Consider the following 20821-nt stretch of genomic DNA (forward strand, 5'->3'; position numbering starts at 1 on the left):
TTTCAAAATTTAGCCATCTTGTTTTTTTCGCCCTCTTGCATTAAATTTGGAGTCCGCATCGGATGCGGGATGTCATCCATAAAATGTACATGTTGTGGCCTTAACACCTGATCCTAGCTGTGCACAACATTTCCTTGTGTAAAGAGACTAATATATTGAATTGCATCACAAAATAAAGTCACAAAACACTCTTGACCAGACAAATCACTTTTACTTTTTTGTATTAGAATTAAAGTATTACAATTATTTGTTTATTGATCAATATTCTCTTCTCTTGCCCCTGATATGAAGCATGCAAGTCTGACTACATATACCATTATCTCCTCTGCCACTCCTGGCGCCACCCCTGCTCTGTCCGAGATGGTCTTTCCTTCTTGACCAAGGTTTATTTTCAAAGTTCCTTGGTTTGACAAAGCTGGAATTCAGGGACTTTCAATCTTAGTATAAAATATTTTCTTGTTTTACAGCCAGTCTGGCATCTAGCCTGCATACAATGTGTTGACCTCCAAGCTGTAGTGACAGGTAAACCGGCCCAACATGTTTGATGAGCCTGTTTATCACTGAGATGGAACAAACACATGGAATTTGCAGTCATCTGATGCTTGTTTCTTTCCTGTAGATTCTATAGAGACTTAAAAATGTATCATCTTCTGAAGCTATGGAGGAAATGCTTCTAGGCTGTATTTTTTAGCAAGCAGATAATATCCAAAATGCTTGTTTGGCAAGAACTATGCATGTGAATCCAATAGAAGAAGATGAGTCCGTGAATTCCACTTTTGCCCTGTGTAAAACTTGTTTGGTTGTACACAATGTAGAAACATCATTCTGGTTCAGTCACTGCTTCGGTACAAGTTTTCTGTATAAACAGCCCATGGCAAAAGTGGTTTTAACTGCTATTAAAGTTGTCAGCGTACTTGGGAAAACAGTTTCTAGGTTATACAGGACAGCGGCACCGACACGCACAATATATACAAACATTACACTAACCACAAAGTTAACATTAAGTTCAGAAATACCCTCCACCACCAAAAACTACTCATAACATTCCACAATAATGAATTAAACAAAAACAATACTTCATCACAAGCCTAACAAATGACCAAAGGAAATTTACAAACTAAGTTATTGTCTTTTTGTATTAGTATATACAAAAAAATGGTGATTTCATGTAGTGCACACTTTTTGAGGGATATGTCTTGGGAATTAAGAAAAGGACATCTGGATGGAGCAAATTTGAGCATTTCAGCAACATCATCTTCAAGGTACGTTAAACTGTGTGATACATTCTATGAAATTTGTCTCATGACACGGCACAGCTATCCTCATTGATACTGGCGGTACGTACGCATTATGTTCGCAGAACTGTCTAGCAGTTACCCAGATTCTCTCGTGACATTGGAACTACTGGATGTCCACAGATGGTGGTAGAAAAACGTTTGTTGGAAGAAAGCTAACAAGATGAACTTTCCAACAGTAAATACTGCTGCTATTCACAATTGTAGATATGCATTTTCTATAGCAAAGTAAGATATTGCTATAATGAGGTATGCAACATTCATTTTTCTCGACAGACGTGCTCTCCTACATTTGAAACTGTCTTTTGTAAAACATTCTTCTTCATAGCCAGGATAATCTACTTGGCACTCAGCAATGACTACAGGCAATCATTTCACAAAGAAAATGATTTGCTGACTACCAAACCTAAATGGTACAAATTTGTATGTATGGATGCACCCACTACAGGGAGGTTAAGACTGTTGATGTCTGAAATAGTTTTTGAGGACTTTTGAAACAAGTGGTTTCTGTTACCCAAAACAAACATGCCAAGTTCCAGATGATAAAATTGTCAGCTGTTTGGTTGTTCATTTGTGAGATACTTGGATTGAGCTAGCAATTGTCAGTTGTTATAAAGTAGTCTCTAAGCAATCTCTACAGCATTGGCATGTAGCATGGGATATGGTCAAAGTGTACTGCTGGCAGAAATCAGCATTGATATCAATGCAGTTTCTCCGTGGTTGAAAACAGCATTGATGTCAAGCCTCTTATGTGTCATAGGATGGTGAACAAAAGCTAAGCTCATAAGAGCTTAAAGTCAGTTTCCCCACCCAAACACCTAATCATACAAAGCCTGACAAGACAAGTATATGTAACAGTATTGCTTTACACTTTCGTCTGCAGGTATCCAGACATTATACCCTTCCTTGCTAACCCGTTTGGGAAATTTTCCCACTAGCACAACAGAGTTTATGCTAAATCTTTAACTTCCTGTGAAATTTCAACCTGAGACATTTCCTTTTCGTCAGAGCAGTCTTGGTGGCCTCCCCAGATTGTAAAACAACATAAACTATGTAGCAACAAATAACATGTACCAAATGCTATACACAACAGAAATTTAAAGCTTACAGAATCTTCTAACACCAGTTGCAAGGATGACAAAAGTGTACAAAGTTGAGAGATACACAAAGTGGGTATAGTGAGTGAAAGAGCTGAACATAAACTGTTGAGTATTACACCTCGACCACCATCTTCTTGTGGATATCCATACTTCCAACAACCTGGAACAGAAAGGTTCAATATTCTGGTTTGAAAGCTACTTCATCCATGCACATTATCGAACACCAGAATTATCATAAATGTACACACCAGCGTTTTCATTCCACAAATGCTACTGCCAGGTATCTTGATTTTAATGACGACATCAGGACATTTTTGTAAATTTCCACAACATAATGCTATGGTACATGCACTAATTTTACATGTGGTTCATGACAAATTCTTTCAACTTGTCAGCAGGCTTGATACCAATCAAAGTTTTATTGTAGGGAGAAATTGTCTTTTTAATGGGTGGGCCAGGCCACAATCATTGTATACATGGATGTCAATATCAAATCAAGGCTGATTACTGAAAGCATAATCACATTGTTCTTGTAAATGGGCAATTCTGCACCCACTAGAGCACACTAATAAAAACAATTTGGGGAAACAACAGTGACATGTTGGTAAGCTGGCGGATACTCACTTCACAAAATTCTTCAAACGAGATCTTCCCGTCGCCGTCCTTGTCTGCATTGATGATGGTTTTGTCGACGATCTGCTGCAGCTGTGTGTCCTTCAGGTTGCTGCCCACCATCATCTTCAGCACCTGGAACAGCTCTCCATTGGAGATGTAGCCGTCTTTGTCCATGTCATAAATCTTAAAGGCAACTGTGGAGAGGAGGCATGGTTCCAAATACCTTAAGTTATTTAGGCATGGCTGCTCTTTGGACAACCCTAGTGAAGGCCAAGCTTGCTCAGTGCTACCTGTGGATCCTTGCAATCATTCAACAACTCCATAGCTGTCTTTCTCCATGTCAGAGATCTCTGGAGGATTGTATGGTATTGTACTGATGGGTCAACTGCTCTCTCTGCTTCATTATAGGTGATCAACAATCCATGGACTGAAGGACAAAAACCTTATCAAGCAACTGTCATTTGACAGTAAGTTAAGTGAGTGACAAAAATTGGTACTGTATAAGGAGCACATTTCTTTCTCTGCAACCAAATATGTCAAGGAGCTAACAACAGAGTCTGGGGCAGCAGACATTTGGTGCAAACTCAGTTGACCTTCATATGAAAATGTGTGTAGAGTGCAGCCATAGGACAACATTTGTACATGTTGTACAGGTAAACATTTAAGGTACATGTAACTATGAGTATAAGGATGCAGGGTTGAAAATGTCCATACAGCCATGGCTACAGTTGGGTTAACATGGCTAAAAAGGCATACTCAAGCTCTTACTTGTGGTACCCCCTTGCAGTCATCCAACAGCCAACAAAATTATTGATGGTAGAATTTCATCCAACACTAGTATACCAGTGTATGTAGTATGTCCCAACATTTCAAATCAGACCAGAGATGAACGACATTAATTTCATATTTGGCAGCTTCCAGAATATTAGGAGAAAAAGTTGACTAGTGTTGTGGAACCTGATCAATCTCTATTTTCTGGTCTACCACAATTTGTACCAATCAGCTGCCTAGTAGGTCTAAAAGTTCCAGCCTTTTGAACTGTCTGTGGAATCTAAGTCCTGGCACTTTGTGATTGGTGAAGAAAATATGACACAAAGACTATACTTAACCTATTTGTAATCATGATAACATGATACATATAACAACATAAGACAGACAAAGCAACAGTGCAGAGCTATCAATATCAAGGCAAGTGCGGCATGCGAGTTGTGAGAAAATATGCAACAAGACAAAGTACATGGCTGTGGAAACACAAAGGAAAGAACCAGGTGCTCATTGATTATAAAATAGGGTCGGTGAAAGGTGGAGACAAGTGCAGAGGGTCTAGCTACCGTCACAGGGGCTGACACCATCTACAAAGCTACATGGTACCACTACGAGCGCTACATCTACGGTGCTGACACGAAACACCGCCTTGTCCCGTACTTACATCTGAGTTTTGACTGCTTGTCGCCTTTCACACTAAACTGCGACATGCCCTCTATAAACTCTGCATGAGAAGGAGAAAGAAGGCAGAAAAAGGTGTAGTGTGGAAAAAAAGGAAAAGCCGCATGCCAACCCAACCTATATACTCACATCTTAGCTTGGTGTTCTTATCTCCCTTCATACTGAACTGCGACATTCCTTCTATGAATTCTGCAGGCAGGAGAGACAAGTCAAGGTTAGGCCTACCTCTACATTGTCTACAACAAACACCAGTCACTTTTGAAAAAAAAAAATGTTGGATTCCTAAATTTCAGCTTGTTACTGTACTGTACTATACTATAGTATACTGTCCTATGAAAGCTTGCAATGTTATTTGAACATGTTTCCCACCATATAATGGAATCTTATGGTATCTGATACAATAAGATAACGTGATATTTCACTGTAAAAGTTTTACAGATCCAGAATTTCAAATATATTCGATTTTCAAAGTGACCAGTGTTAAGGTACATTCACACACAAACATAAACGTTGACTGCATTGGAAGGGCCTGTTGCACTTGGAACAAACACTGAAAACTCTAAAGAGAGGAAAAAGGTATGAGAATTAAATGGAAAACAGAACAAAACTCATTTCTGACATCAATGGATGAATAATAAAGGCTAAACAGCATGAAATATTTCAAATAGCTTTTTAATGGCTGTAGTCCATGCAGTTATTTCTCCAGCAAAGATCATTCCTCCCTTACAATATAGCCTACTATCATGCAGGCCACACTCAGCATGCCTCAAGGACAGATTCAATAGTTCCATCTTCAAATGTTAAGGTATATTTTTCCTGTCTCCTCCTAAAACTAGAAAGCTTGAGCATCTAAAAAAAGAAACTGTCATGACTCCTCCATCATGCTTCTACTACCCTTGATTCCAAACATACTGTATTTTGTTTATGTGCAGATGACAACACAAGTATCCCTCTCCTATAAGATACCTTTAAAGTCCACCTCTCCATTGCCGTCTTGGTCGAAAATGTCGATGACCCGTTGGACCAGTGGGTTCTGCTGCAGCTCTGGTAACGACATGAACTCCTCCACAGACAGGGCCCCTGAGTTGTCCAGGTCCAGCTTCTTAAACCGCTTCCCTAACCTGCGGATTTCCTCCGGGTCGACTGAAGAAAAGGAGGAAAGTTCAGAACTATAACATTAGCAAGAACACACTGAGATCAGGCTGACTCTCACAGTACAAGTGAGACATGCCATGCAAGCCACCTGTGATAAAAGACACATAAAAAACTCTTATTTGTCTTACCCTAATTTAAAAAAAAGAAAGAAAAAGAGAACTGTTTCTAAAAAAATAGAGCCGTTGAAAAATGTTTCTTTGATGGTGGTAAATACCAGGAGACCCAGTTTTCTCTTCTCATGCACCACGTAATTGTTTGACATCATCAACATGTAGTTGTTTGACATCATCCAAGAAACCAAGTCGGTGTGCCCTTGTAATTGTATGACATGCATATTGGCTGGTTAGCAAGTGGGGTGGAGCAGTGTTTTGGTGCAAAGGTTTTGTTGTTGTTAAAGCATACACAGTAATTCCTGGCCTGGTCCTTCTTCATCTGGTAGGGAAGTAAAGAGATATGAACACTGGTAAGCTCTTACATGTTGGTAAAAGTGTAGGGGAGAACAGCAAGTCACAATGGTTCATCTGCTTTAAGTATACTACAGAAGAATTACAAATTAACATTTTCAATCCTGTACACAATATGATTGCACATTTTAATCGCTGCTGTATTCTAATATGATTGTTGTTGTCAGTTGAAAGGGAGATGATTTGTGTGTCATATATTCCACTTATTACCACTAATCATAATAATGTCACTTGTTCTTTGAAGCTGGCACTTCTATCACTTTTCTGCATGACAATAATAAGTTAGCGTTGTATAAGGAGCTGATCTACTTTTAAGGCATTACAGCAAAGGTGAACAAATTTTGATCATAGCTTTTTGGGAAAGCGGTTAGAATCATCTGTCTTCTTGGCAGTTCAAAATATCATGGGACCTTTTGTACAGGAGGCAGGAAATAAACATTGGATGGGGCAGGTGCAGCATTTGGTGATGGGGCAGGTGTTGAACTTAACAAAAGGGACCACGGCCAAAGACTAGCCCCCCTGGGTCCCCACATATTGAACACTGATACAAGCTGGAGCTTGATCTCTCATTACCTGTTAGTATTTGATACTGGAAAGTTTATATTGTAAACAGCTAAACTGTGTTCCAACTCAACAAAGCAAATTTTTCCATTACACTATTTACAGCTTTTTTTCAGATTGATTAAGCTTTGAACTTGAAGGCTTCATTTATCTGAGATTCGTCATAATTGTCATCTGTGGTTTTGAAGTTTGAACTGAACACACACGTCTTGTCCCTCTGTGTGTGAGTTCGGTTTATAATGCCCCAATACAGATGAGCTTTCGTGCACATAGAAGGAAAGTTTATAGCTAAACATTCAGAGCCTCTGACCCCTTTCTCTGCTGACCCACTTATTCTGTATGACTGCCCCCTGGGTGTTGGTACAATGTTGTCATAATTATCTCCTGTGGTTCTGAACTGTATACACAAGTTTTGTGCTTCTGTGAGTACAGTTTATATACCCACAGGGCCTCCCTGAAAGCAGACACTGTGAGATCTACCACCATAAAATGACTGCATCAGTTGTTTTACACAGGTAGCTACATCACCAAGGTCGATGTCCATGAGTGATTTGTACAACAAATTACACTGTAGCCAAGTTGAAATGAAATACCTTGACAGGAAACTACCTGTTTTGTTTGCAGTGACAATAGTGGCATCTCATGTGACAGTGTTCTTTGACAGGCAGACCAATCTATTCTCCTGGTATCCCTGTTGCATGCTCATCCATACATTAAATTTGCAATGTTTTGCAGCAAAGGTCAGCAGGGAAAGGGTTAAATAGAAAACAGTGTCAACCTACAACCCTGGATGATTTTGTCATGCTCACAAGTCTGTCACATAAATCTGACAACTTGTACCAACATTTACCCTCAGTCAACCATGATAAATGTTGACCCCTGATTGTTTACATAATCACATATAGACCAGCAATGTGTCAACTCAACCCCCTGCTGACACTGGGACAGAAGACAAACCTTGACAGTTGATAATAGATATGTGGGGGGAAAAGTAACTGTTGATGTGACTGCAAAATTGCATCTGCAAAAGGTCCAATGGTTTGTGATATCTTCTTATAAGTGATAATGTTCATCCGGAAGTTCTACTCTAATATACAATGAAACTGCTGGAAAAGGTAAAACACCAATTATGCTGGTCAAAATCATTCATACAAGCACTAGAGTCGTGGATCTTTGAAACGTGGCAGGCTCAAATGATGAAGGAAGATTCAGTTGGTTAATGATGCTACGATAGCTAAGATGTTATCACGGATCCCAAATGTTAACATGTCCTACATATGTAACTACCTGCTTGTACTCTCCTCTATACCTTTATGTCAGGCTATATCAGGTGGTTGTATACTAGCACGGGTGCCATCCCAGTTACTTTACCGGGGCTCCCATACTCTCTCCTAGCCTAGTTGGTTATACTTATAGGAGAGTATGCGAGCCTCAGTACACTAACTAGGATGGCACCCACACTAATTCTACAACATGCTGAAGTAAAATGAAATGTTTCTCTTCAGACAGACAGAAAAAAACGCCGGTATACTTACAGTGTGTGCACATTTCTGGAAGGGACGATTCATTCCCCTAGAGATGAAAATACAAAAAGAATCTGTAAATTTTGTCCCCTGTTGTGTATGGTCTTGTTTATACAGAGGTCCGCATCTATCACCTATTCATACAAAACATTTCTAATACAGAATACAACCTAAAACCTAGACCATCTTCACAGAAATTATACCAATACCGATTTGTACAGTGTAAGAGGCTCTGCTCGTATGAGTGTTGGATCCAGCCAACACTGTGTCTCCTTGAAGCATAACTGACAATGGTGAAGTTTTCAAAACCATCCTTACCTGTTACAACAAAAGTGTTGTTTGAAATGCGGACTTCCTTCCTGACATTACATTCATGAGCTAGATCCCCTTCACCAGTGTACGTGACAAGTCCAGTCTTGGTACAAATTGTCTGGTGGGGTTCGTGTCATGCGTACAGAAATGTGTACATGTGACATAATGTTTAATTAGCCCATAACCTGGACTGGGAAAAGAACTGGGGGTCATCCATATAGAATTTCAATTAGGACTGTTCCATTTCTGGGTTCAGGGGGAAGGGAGGGAAGGGAAAGTGAATGGGCATTAAAAATTGAAAAGGAGAGGAATGGCAATTTACTACAATGTACAATGATGATAGAGAAATGGAGTGAGGATGTAAAAAGAAATTGTTTGCACTCCCCCTTGCCTTTCAAGACTGTACGGTTATACAAATGTAGATGGGAGGCAGTTCATGGCTTTCCTCATCCAAGTCTTACATCCTGGCACTTTGTGAGATATCTGCAGCTACTGACATCTCTGGGTGACATCTCTGACCTTGAGGGTCTTATGCAGAATTTTCAACCAGTAATTAAACTATCCATGTAATGACATGATGTAGTGAATGTCTCATACACAGGGACACTTTCATCAAATGGTTTGTTCTAGGTACGGCAAATGTGATCACAAAGCAAGCCAGATAAATGGATATATCCCAGTCTATTTGGAAGGTAATTTTTACAGGAGGTAACTTTGTATTATCCAGAAAATACCTATCAGAAAAGTAATCTAGATGAGCGTATTTAATGTTTGCCTGTCACTTTCACCTCTCGTGCGTTGCTGCCATTATTTCTGCCATTATCATAATAGTAATTGTCAATTTTGTGAAGCCAACTGAATGTTTTGCAAGATGTTTCCATGAAAAATTTGTCAACATCTGTCTGACAAGGTGCATCATGACACAGCGACATCAGAATGTCAGAGATACCCTTCAAAAATCTGCAGATTCATTTCTGCTAAGGATTAGTAAGATAATTCTCATCATCAGGAATTTTATGCTTACTGATAGAACAAACCAAGATGCGTAATTTCATGAGCTGTTGACCTTGAACACTTTCTACTATCATTTCCACACATTCTTCCATATAAATTCCTCAGGGTACTGTTATTACCCAGAACATTTGTATGTATAAATGCCATCCTTTCTATTTGGTGCTAAGATGGACAGTGAATGGCAGCAGCTGTCAGCAAGACCAGGGGATTAAATGGTAGTGGAGAACTGATGATATGTGGACAAAACAGCTGACATAACCATGTCCAAATTGCTTGTACTGTATTCTTCAATGTCACTCTTTGACGATACTGGAATGGAGATGGTTTAAAATGTGACATACTGGCAACTTCTTCATTCAGTCCTTTCAAGAGGGCTAAAATATTTTCTTTAACTACACAGCTGTTGAATTATTGACCCCTTGCCGTTGGGTAATAAATACAGTTTATCTAACAAAAAAACAAAAATTTTCACTAGAATTGCTAGTACATGTATTGCGTTAACAACCATTAAACATTCTTTAGTCTCCCTACTCAACTTGGAATATTATGCAAGTATGTGTGCTTGTGATTTGCTGGTCAATTGAAACTGGTCAATATTTGTACAACATATAGGAAAGGATTTGCTTTAGTACTTTTATGACAAAATAAAGCTCAATTGAGGATTTACTTTCACAAGATGACATAAAGCAACTTAATCTTCTTATGTTACTTGTGCTTACATTGACCCCGTTCATACTAAATCGCGCAAATCACGAAATCGCCAAATCGCCCTGAGTCGCATTCCTTAACACCTGGGGTCGAACGAGCACGAGTTGTAAAATCGCGTCCAACAGCTTGATACGGTGGACGCATTAGTCGATTGTCACCACTCTTACCAAGGAGGTTAAAGCCTATTTTAACCTCCTTGCTCTTACTCACTGTTGTGTTCAATGACCTTCTTGTACTTCATCTTGAGTTTTTTTACCTTTAATAGTGCGGCATTACTTCCATGTTGGCGCGTATTTGGCCAACTCAGGCAGTCGTCACTTCAGCGTACACGCTCTGGTTTCGGTGGGATCCCTTGAGTTTCTTCTAAATCCCCACATCCCCGAAGATGGCCATCAGTACATGCGTTTTCGTCATTCCATGCGCCAAAATCGCCGCCCGATTCTGACATATTTCCGCCGCATTCGGCATAATATTCCAACAAGCTAGGAGGTAGATGAACATCGTATAATGAGCGGAAAGACTGAATTTGCAGATGACCCCTTGACCCATGACCGGGTCAATATGCAAAGTAAAGCGCCCAACGCGCATCAAGGCGATTTCGAGCGTTCATACTAAGTCGGAATGCAGGCAAATCGCGAGTAAACCACCTCCGGAGTTGGTTTCGCGGAAAGCGATTTCGGGCGATTTCAAATGCGATTTGGAGCGTTCATACTAAGCCACATTATCGCGATTTCAGCGATTTCGCGATTTACGCGATTTAGTATGAACGGGGTCATTCTTGGACTGAAAGGGGAAGTACAACTGGTCCAAGGGGGCTATAAAAGGGAAAGTACTTGCTGAAGAAGATAACAATTGTTACCTCATGCATGTTATGCCCTTAATGCTGAATAATGAAAAACAATTACAACCAAAATTGTGTGCAATAGCAGTTTGTGATTGTCAGGATTAGAGATAAGAATTGGACCCCCTTGTCAATTGTAGGACAAATAAAATTAGAACTTCTCTCCCCCCCCCCCACATCCAAATACAGATATTAAGTTGCCTTACGCCAACAGATGCTGCCATCAAATTTAACCACTTATTCCAAAGCCCAACATCTTCATCTGAATGTATCCAAGGAGTCACTACCTATATATTTTCTTAATAATAACATGACAATTTTAGCAGCATATGTGCTTCTGTCCCCCTCCCTCTTCCACAAGAAATTCTTGAAACCATCCTTACATCAACTAACACAGCACATTTAACACAGTTTTCATGTGATGTGACACCAGTTTCTCATTCTATCCTTCTATTATCTTTATACATCAGTCTGGCCTTTCCCCACGTCATTCTGTCTGGATATCTTAACACCTGCTGAGGCATTGGGGCTTTCAAAGCTGATGACAGAGTGCATTTCTGGACTTAGCTGCAAACGGTTAACCTGATAATCTGGTATGCTCTATGGGGTGGGGTGTGGCGGGGTGGGTGGGGCTGGCTACTGTGTAGGGGGTGGTGGTATGGGGTGGAGTATTGATATGCAGATGTCCAGTCTGCAGAAATAGCCATCAATATGGAAGTTTTACATGCAAGCCTGGAGTTGCTCTTTCTCTTTTACATGTAGCTGGGTTGAACTTGATGGGCTGCCCAAGCAGTACAGACCACAGATTTAATTTTCTGAAGATTGATGTAGATGAATAAATAGATTATTTATAATCATTAAGGGTGCCAGTGTGTTTTCCCCGATTCCAAGACAACTCGGCCCCTGGGACAACTCGGCCCCTAGCCATTCAGGACAACTCGGCACCAAGCTCAGGACAACCCGGCACCAATTACTCAGTGCATGATAAGTGTATTTGGGGCTCGAAGAATGACAATTCTACCGATCTGACAGGCTGATAAGTGGAATAAGAATTTAAAGAAACAAAACTCAGTCCATACATAAGCATTTTTATATTTCCGTAAGTCTCAAACGTTACAAGACCGTCAAAAACATTTTGCGGGCCGGTGCGGCGACTCCATTTTGTTTGTTATTTTCGACGCTCTTTCACGAAGTCGCTTTGCTTATGTTCTGCTATGAAAGTGCTTTTAACTTATTACCGATGAAACTAAATGTACAGCAGTTCATTATGTTTTGTTGGACATAGATTTTAACAGTCTGTAGGTTTTCAAAACGCGTTGAGACAACCAAGATGATAAAACTTCCTTATTGATATTCAAAGCGTCAGGACGAAGTGACCTACAGTCAGTTTCACAATTTTTTTAGACGAAATATTTGGCAAATAAATATGTTTTATACCTCACATAGACCTTTAAAAAAAATTCTGTTCTGTTTGCTGATCTATGTCAGTTTCGGGACTAGGTGCCGAGTTGTCCTGAGCTTGGTGCCGAGTTGTCCCGAATGGCTAGGGGCCGAGTTGTCCCAGGGGCCGAGTTGTCCTGATACCGTTTTCCCCAAGTGACTTTAGGCAACATGCATAATAAAACTGTCACGAACCCAAACTACCATTTCCAACATGAGTCCATCAAGATTGTACCTGTTGTACAGGTTATCAAATCGACCGTTCTACATGCCTGGTCTACCGTGCTACATTTTTCACGCAGGAAGTCCACCATGTTTTAGTGGAATTCACAAATCGACGGGAACAAAACAGCGGTGATTTGGAGCTATGCTGGGGTGGGTCGGGCTCTAAATATTCACTGCCGGTATGTCAAAAATATATCGGTCGTCTCTCGGCGCTTCATGCCTTCAGAAAACAGTGACCACCAGCCGGGGTTCGATGTGCTGGGGAGAATGCTAGACATTTTCCCCGGGATCCCCGGCCATTTGTTGATATGCCAGAGGGCGTGTTACGGACATAACATTGACCCGAATTTGTAAATCGGAATGAAAATTTTCGAGAGCTTCACGAGTGAGAGATGCAGGACTGTCGCACTGATTACAGCGAGGATGTTATGCATGTTTGTCGGCCATAGCTCGACTAAATAGGCGTCCCTTCCTTCAGACCTGACCTTGGGAATGTCAAGAAAAAATCTATAGACAAGAAATGCACGCAAAAATCTCCGTTACTTACCATTTTGGCTAATTTTCTGCGGTTTTCTACCCTACGACCAGAAATCGATCCCTGTCCTCAGCAACCCCAAAATTGTACATCCGGGATATTGGGTATCCAAATATGGATAATCCCGGAAGTGGACCAATCGGCTTGCAGCTGCTGAATGGCGACCTCTAGTGACTTATCTATAAAATGCATGACGGCTTTATTGATAGGATATGATCACTCTTGTCTCCATCAGACTACACTGGCTGAAAAATCATAGAAACAGTTTTAATAGCCAAATGGGGTGTGAGTGCGTGATTTGTTAGGGGAGTTTGGCCACAATAGGGACTGGATTGCAGGAAATATTAGCCTTTTATTACATATTACAACCTTTTATGAGATACCCCTTAGGAAGGACTGTTTGAGGCTTTGACCAAACTGCCATACTTCATCGACCTTCATTATTATAAGAGGATCTGCAAGGGGCGATCCTGACATCACTTATTAGCAAATTTAGGAGGGCCAGCAACACTTAAGTCATAAATTGACTTGTTCTTGCAAAAGCCAAAACATTTTCGTGAGTTCATTGGATCATTGGACGAAATAGGCTGCGAACACTGGCTGACACAACCAGGTACCCTGTTGTGACATTTGGGCATTCTGGCATTCTATAGACAATGCGACATAAAGAATTTCTCAATAATTCTGGATCACAAGTCACATGTTACTTGTACATCACGATCAATCTAATGCCACCGACAAGGCTTATCGCAGAAAAAGACATGCGGACCCTGTTGAAAAGCAAAAAAAAAGAAGAAATGATTACAAATGACCAAAATATCTGCAGGATGATGTTGGCCTCTCAGAGCCAAGGAGATTACATGTAATTACAGAGAGACGACCTCAGACGACCTCACTAATTCTCAGATTACCTGGTACATGTATCAATAAATTTGGAAATGCTTGGAAGTCCGAAAAGCGGAAAATGACATTAGCTATTCTAAAAAGATTTATGTCCAAGCAAATGATAAAGTGAAAAGATGTTTCTGTCCCAACATCTGCTTGAAGACTCAATTAGACTTTGTAACGACGCCCTCTGTTGGTTGCGCTTATATTGCAACTTGCGCAATCCACGTTGCCTCTTTCGACCATCTGCGCATCCTCTTTCCCCCTGTTGCGGCAATGGCCTCTGGTGTAAGTTAGAACTCCTGTCTAAATCTCGCCCATCCAGCCTTTAAGATAATGACAACTTCTCATTTTTAGGTTAATACGTATAGAAGAGATGATACTTCATGCATTTGTGTTGATATTTTGCCAATTGTGTGTGAAATTGTGTTTTTCCAGACGTTATATACCTACCCGGGTAACTTCCGGGCCTACAAGGCCCAGGTCGCCGCACAGTACAGCGGTGCCCAGCTGAACGTGGTCTCGGACCCGCCGGCCTTCAAACTCGGCGAAACCAACAAGACACCTGACTTTCTCAAGAAATTCCCACTTGGAAAGGTACGCCTATTGCTTCATATGTTACGTTCCATAATTTTTCTAAGATAAGGAAAATGTTCAGCAGGCAAATCACATGGCAGAAAATATTTTCAGAAGTCGTCTGTTCGCCACGTCAGTAAATATGTTAGAGCACCACTTCAGTCTAAAGAACGGCGAGAACGCTTAAACTGCAAGTGTGCGGGTTATTGTTGAAATTAAACTTTGATATTTTCATGTCAGTACATTTGTTGTATTACCTGTAACGATCTGATATGTCATTTCTGGTTGTGGAAACAGATTAGAGTCCATGGGGGAGGGGGGCATGGAAATTCCAATATGATAAATCACATATGAAACACGTTTATACCTTACTGTGGTCTGTAAAAACTTGTGTATTTCATTTAAACCAAGATGACAGTTTTCGGATGCTCATTGTATGTTAGATTTCTAACCAGTTACTCGGGTGTCATTCATATTGTAATGTAAAAGAATGCTCTAACTTCTAAGTCACCTACGCAATTTTTAACTAACGTTACATATGGTCTTGCTTGTCTTCAGGTCCCAGCATTTGAAGGCAAGGATGGTACATGCCTCTTCGAGAGCAATGCCATCGCTTATTACCGTAAGTCAGTCTGTTTTATCATTCAAGTCAGCCAATTCTTCTAGAATATTACGTACATAGTACCACAGCTTCTTGCATCAGATTTGGCTTTCAAAACATTTAATGGTGATTGCATGATGTAAGGTTGTGTAATGTCGATGAAAAGGCCTTCTTGGTGTATGAATGACTACTAACGACCACAAGCAAAATACACTGCAGATGATGACCGTATTTTATACGGGGACGTAATACTGTACCCCTGTTGATACATCTCGGTCTGATGCCCATGTGTCAAAACTACATGTACATCAAAATTTGGGAACATACAGATATACCTCTAAAATTATACACGAGACATGGAATAATTGAAACTCAAGCTTGAATCCAACAAGAGTACTACAACAGTATCACTGCGACCCTGATGTAAGTTCAAGCCAAACCTCTAATCCAAAGAAAGAAAACTGTGAAGTACTGAATTTCTAGCCATACCTATAGCCCTCCTTAGGATGACTGACCCAATTACATGTACTTGAGACATGCCAACATCCTGCATATATTCGGAACTGATTTTATAACATTCTTGTTTCAGTGGGCAATGATCAGCTCCGGGGTACCAGTCCCAAGTCTGCTGCGCTGGTCCAACAGTGGGTGAACTTTGCTGACAGCGAAATCCTCCCGGCCGCATGTTCATGGGTCTACCCAACCCTGGGGATCATGCAGTATAACAAGGGGGTACGTTTTCTTTTCTTTTCAAGAGTCAAGGTTTGGTTATTTGTCTGGTCTGGTGGGTCCAGAAGTGTCTGAATCCTTCCATGCAGTTGCAGTGTTACTTGTAAAAAAGTCAGATACTCCCACATGTAGTACATTATATAGTTAGTTTTCAGAGGCCTGTATCAGTTCTATTATTTTTTTCTTATTAATTTCCGGGTTTTATCTTTTTAGAACACTGATCAGGCCAAGGAAGCCATCAAGAAGGTCCTGACTGTCCTAAACGAGTACCTGAAGACGCGTACCTTCTTGGTTGATGAGCGTGTCTCCCTTGCCGACATCTCCGTGGCCTGTAATCTCCTCCTTCCATATCAACAGGTGAGTTCAGGGTGAGACAAGGCCCTTCAGATTTGGGGGCATAAAAAACAAAAATGAAAACGACAATGTATCTTAGTCCCGTTTTTGTACTTTCTGCTGTCGCTTAATGAATTATGAGAGATGATGAGACAACATTTTGAACTACTCTACTTTTGTCTTGAGTCATTATTCGCTTGTACTGTTGTTGATCATTAAAATGTTTTTTTTGCTGATTTTGATATTTCAAAGGTTCTTGAACCTGCCTTCCGTCAACCCTTCGTCAACGTGAACAGATGGTTTGTGACATGTGTCAATCAGCCACAGTTCAAGGCTGCCCTTGGTGTGGTCAAGCTTTGTGACAAGATGGCCCAGTTTGATGGTAAGCACTATCTAGCTTGAGAAAACAATACTAGGCTCTAGGGATTAGTGATAATCAAGGTCCTATGTTATTAGACAAAATCTAGTACCACTATCAAACATCCCTGCCATGTACAACTTATTGCATGCATGTTGGATACCTTAAAACAAAACATCTGCTTCCGGGACAGAGAAGAAATGAACTCAAAAGTCTGAAAATGAATGACTACTAATGACCACAAGCAAAATACACTGCAGATGATGACCGTATTTTACACGGGGACGTAATACTGAACCCCTGTTGATACATCTTGGTCTGATGCCCATGTGTAGAAACTACATGTTCCACAGAATTTGGGAACATGCAGATATACTTCTAGACTTATACAGGAGACATTGAATAGTTCAAACTTGCGTTTAAATCCAACAAGAATAAGGCAGTATCACTGCGACCCTGATGTAAGTTTAAAGCCAAACTTCACTGAATCATTAACTAGCTCAATTTCATCATGTACCTTTGAAAGCATTCTCATGTTCGCTGCTTGTTCTTTACAGCTAAGAAGTTTGCTGAGCTCACACCCAAGAAGGACAAGGGCGGCAAGAAAGAGAAGCAGCCTCAGCAGCCCAAACAGGAGAAGAAGAAGGAGAAGAAACAGAAGGAGGAAAAGGAAGTGGACGAGGCAGATGATCTTCCCAAGGAGCCCAAATCTGTGGACCCTTTTGCTGCTCTACCAAAGAGGTATGTATACTTCTCATCATGATCCTTCATGGTTGTATGCTGTATTTCTATCACACAAAGAGGTAAGGGCTAGAGTCCTTCTGCTCTATCCACCTTGGTCAAAATGTAGAAATGCAAAACAAAATATAGAAATGCAAAACAAAATGTAGAAATCCAAAAATTTGACAAACATCCAACCACTCTATCTTAAGTAATTTTGATGGAGAATCGGGACCAGTTTATTCTGGAATGGGCATCTTTTCTGGCTTTTGGACTAAATCTGCAATTATGCATGTCTGTCCCTCTTATAGCCATCTCCATGTTGAAAACTAGAACCTAAAACATTGTTTGCAATGTTGAAAAAGCAACAACATCAGACAAGTAGGAGGATAATTTCTTTTAAGAACCTCCCAGGTTTACACAGGAGAATGTTGAATGTACCAGTGATGAAACATCATGCACCACTCTGAACAGACCTGAGTGAGAACTGACCCAATGTCACTTTTCTGAGGTACAATTAAGTAGACTGGGTGAAACTGTATGTCATTGTATGAGATATATAAATGACTGCTATTTAGTCACTTTTGCATTTCACATTTTTGTTAAGCATTTCCACATTTTTGTTTTGCATTTACCCATCTTACCCAAGGTGGGTGTTGCAGTAGTCTCTGCCATTCAATGTGTGACAGTCTTGTACAAATGAACAGGTAAATGTTGCACAGGCAATCTGTAACTTTACTTAAAATCAAATAAGCATCAGAAGATTGACTTTCTTACATTTGTTTCCTCAGCGCTTTCAATATGGATGAGTTCAAGAGAACATATTCCAACAAGGACGTCCTAACTGTTGCGCTGCCTTATTTCTGGGAGCATTTTGACAAGGAGGGCTACTCCCTGTGGTACTCAGAGTACCTGTACCAGTCCGACCTTAACATGATCTTCATGACATGCAACCTTGTCGGCGGTGAGTGAGCTGTTGAATTTGTCTCTTTATTTGTTCCATACTAATATATAATGTAACTTACTGATACAGTAGTATGTAATTTACATGTTATTGAATAATGATGGTAGGTACTGTACAAAATGTTGGAAAGGAATATTAATGTACGTTGATGAAGGTTAGACATCCAGGTAATAAGAGACGCCCAAAATAGTAGTTAATCAAGCAACTGGATAAAATTTTGCAGCAACAACATCAGACAGGTACAAGCATAATTTCTTTAAGAACCTCCCAGGTTTACACAGGAGAATGTTGAATGTACCAGTGATGAAACATCATGCACCACTCTGAACAGACCTGAGTGAGAACTGACCCAATGTCACTTTTCTGAGGTACAATTAACTTGACTGGGTGAAACTGTATGCCATTGTATGAGATATATAAATGACTGCCATTAAGTCACTTCTGCATTTCCACATTTTTGTTTAGCATTCACCCATCTTTACCCCCGACGAACATTAGCTCCTAAAACATCAGGAGCTAATTGCTTCATTAGGATACAACCTTGTCTTAACTTACTATTCTGTTGAGCCATCTGAAATTGTCTTCACTTCATTAACATATCTATTCAGAGTTTTGGTAAAAAAGCTGGTTCTACCAGATCTTTCTTTAGTCACTGACGAAAGATAGCGGATGCTGTCTGAAACCCTGTTTCAAAATTGTATCCAGTTGCTTGAGTAACTATTTTTGGCGAATATTAATGTATTCCAGTTATATTGAATGTAACAAACCCTCCATCAGCTGGAAGGGGAAGTTGATGCAACCTATTTCTAGGATAGTTTTGAAAATATCTTTGAGTCAAGGATCATATGCAGGGGTTTTTGCCAAACTTGTCAGAAGACAAACCTGTAGTGTTAAACTATCTGCTAAGTAGAGCCCTATGTTGGCTGACTTACCTAGGTACACATAAGGCAAAATGCTTGTAAGGATCTTCTGGAGCTAACTTTAAGATTTTCCCTGCTGCAGGAATGTTCCAGCGGTTGGAGAAGCTGCGGAAGAATGCCTTTGCGAATGTCTGCATCTTTGGTCAGGACAAGAACAACCAGATCGCAGGAGTCTGGCTCATGCGGGGACAAGAACTGGCATTCCCTGTAAGTGTTGGACCCAAAGTGATGTGCAAATCCAATCCTACTTCATTTTCTTTATCGGCATATAATATTTGGACAAGTTGTATTAATGAAGAGTGAAATGAACCTTACAAATTGTGCTTGGTTTGCATATTTGTGTTGTCATTTAAGATGTTTCAGCATTTATCATTGAGAAACAGGGTGAGAAGCAGACACATTTCAGCATTTACAGGTGATAGCCCTTAATAATAGCCATTAACTAGTTGGGTAGCTCTGGCTGTTCATGTAACATGTTCATGCCAACCCAATTGATAAATAAATAGGTGAGGACAGAAAATTAAACAGCATGTTTGTCTTCAAAGGGTGACATGACTACGATATCATTACACAACGTCAGTTAAAACCAGTGGATTAAAATTTCTCTCTGTTGTTCAGCTGAGCTCAGACTGGACCATCGACTACGAGAGCTACTCGTGGCGAAAGCTGGACCCAGACAGCGAGGAGACCAAGCTGCTGGTTAAGGAGTTCTGGGCCGGGGAGGGTGACTTCAAGATCATGGGGGACAGGAAATTCAACCAGGACAAGTGCTACAAGTAAACGGAAACATCCCGACCCCCGCTGCATACAGAATGTCTTAGACTTTATCTGCACCTTCCAGAAGGGCAAATGTCACCATCCCAACAACAAATAAACTGACTCGCTAGACATGAGTATTCCACTAAGCTGTCAATAAAACACTGCTACAAAAAGTGTATTTGTGTGCTTTGTTTCACTCCTTTTAGCCTATTAGCAAAGTAGGTATATTATTAGTATAAAGAACCCCACTGCAAATAATTCCCATGAAAGATACACCTATGGATTAGCCAATGCTAGTTTCCCCCCCAAAAAAGTTATATATCAAGTCACTGTACTTTGTACAGGATTACGCTGTGACTTGGTGGTTAGCACCATGGGCTCAAACTATAAGTTGGTTATGAGTCTTATGACAATTAAGTCTCAAAATACCTTCTCTCCACTTTGGGCCATTGGCAAGTTCCAGGAGAACCATTTAGCACAATGGTACAATGCAAATACTCTTTTTATCTCCATGAAAAAAGGCTTTTTCATGGATATACTGTTTTGCTTGCGTTTGGTGTCTGTGTGTATGTTTGTGTCACCGGTCGCTTAAAGTCACCATAACTGTAAAACCTGTACATGGATTGAAATGATTTTTGGTATGTGGGTGGGTGTTAGGTGGAGGAAGGTCAAGGTCGATTTTGGGCCTCCTAGCATGTGTGACTGGAACTGCAATGGCGTATTTGTTAAAATCTTAAATGTA

At 40.4% G+C, this 20821-nt stretch overlaps 2 protein-coding genes across 4 annotated transcripts; one reads left to right on the forward strand and one right to left on the reverse strand.

Annotated features, from left to right (window-relative positions):
• Positions 1-191: 191 nt before the first annotated feature.
• Positions 192-13379, reverse strand: LOC136433147 (calcineurin subunit B type 1). 3 transcript variants are annotated; one of them, XM_066425020.1, is made up of 6 exons: positions 13247-13379; positions 8172-8208; positions 5423-5599; positions 4440-4499; positions 3020-3204; positions 192-2555 (listed from the first exon to the last, which is right to left on the reverse strand). In XM_066425020.1, exons 1-6 carry the CDS (start codon positions 13247-13249, stop codon positions 2508-2510), a joined length of 510 nt encoding a protein of 169 aa, XP_066281117.1. In that variant the 5' UTR covers positions 13250-13379; the 3' UTR covers positions 192-2507. The 3 variants fall into 3 exon arrangements, with proteins under 3 accessions (XP_066281117.1, XP_066281116.1, XP_066281118.1); XM_066425019.1 differs by lacking the exon at positions 4440-4499 and adding an exon at positions 4586-4645 and having other exon boundaries at positions 13247-13378; XM_066425021.1 differs by lacking the exons at positions 4440-4499; positions 13247-13379 and adding exons at positions 4586-4645; positions 8478-8576.
• Positions 13380-14285: 906 nt separating this feature from the next.
• On the forward strand, positions 14286-20255 carry LOC136433143 (elongation factor 1-gamma-like). The gene is made up of 10 exons (XM_066425013.1): positions 14286-14407; positions 14558-14716; positions 15254-15317; positions 15886-16028; positions 16239-16382; positions 16611-16740; positions 17274-17457; positions 18228-18400; positions 19403-19527; positions 19939-20255. The coding sequence occupies exons 1-10, from the start codon at positions 14396-14398 to the stop codon at positions 20098-20100; spliced, it is 1296 nt and encodes a 431-aa protein (XP_066281110.1). The 5' UTR covers positions 14286-14395; the 3' UTR covers positions 20101-20255.
• Positions 20256-20821: the final 566 nt, after the last annotated feature.

The sequence above is a fragment of the Branchiostoma lanceolatum genome, chromosome 4 (assembly GCF_035083965.1).
Source record: "Branchiostoma lanceolatum isolate klBraLanc5 chromosome 4, klBraLanc5.hap2, whole genome shotgun sequence".
Classification (NCBI taxonomy): Eukaryota; Metazoa; Chordata; class Leptocardii; order Amphioxiformes; family Branchiostomatidae; genus Branchiostoma; species Branchiostoma lanceolatum.

Bases quoted from the DNA above. Each gene is read 5' to 3' on its own strand.
- LOC136433147 (XM_066425020.1), bottom strand. The intron at 4,500-5,422 runs GTATCTTATAGG...CTTCTCATGCAG, and splicing joins TGGAGAGGTGGACTTTAAAG to AGTTTATAGAGGGCATGTCG. The intron at 3,205-4,439 runs GTAAGTACGGGA...TCCTCTCCACAG, and splicing joins CAAGCAGTCAAAACTCAGAT to TTGCCTTTAAGATTTATGAC.
- LOC136433143 (XM_066425013.1), top strand. The intron at 16,029-16,238 runs GTACGTTTTCTT...TTATCTTTTTAG, and splicing joins TCATGCAGTATAACAAGGGG to AACACTGATCAGGCCAAGGA. The intron at 16,741-17,273 runs GTAAGCACTATC...TGTTCTTTACAG, and splicing joins CAAGATGGCCCAGTTTGATG to CTAAGAAGTTTGCTGAGCTC.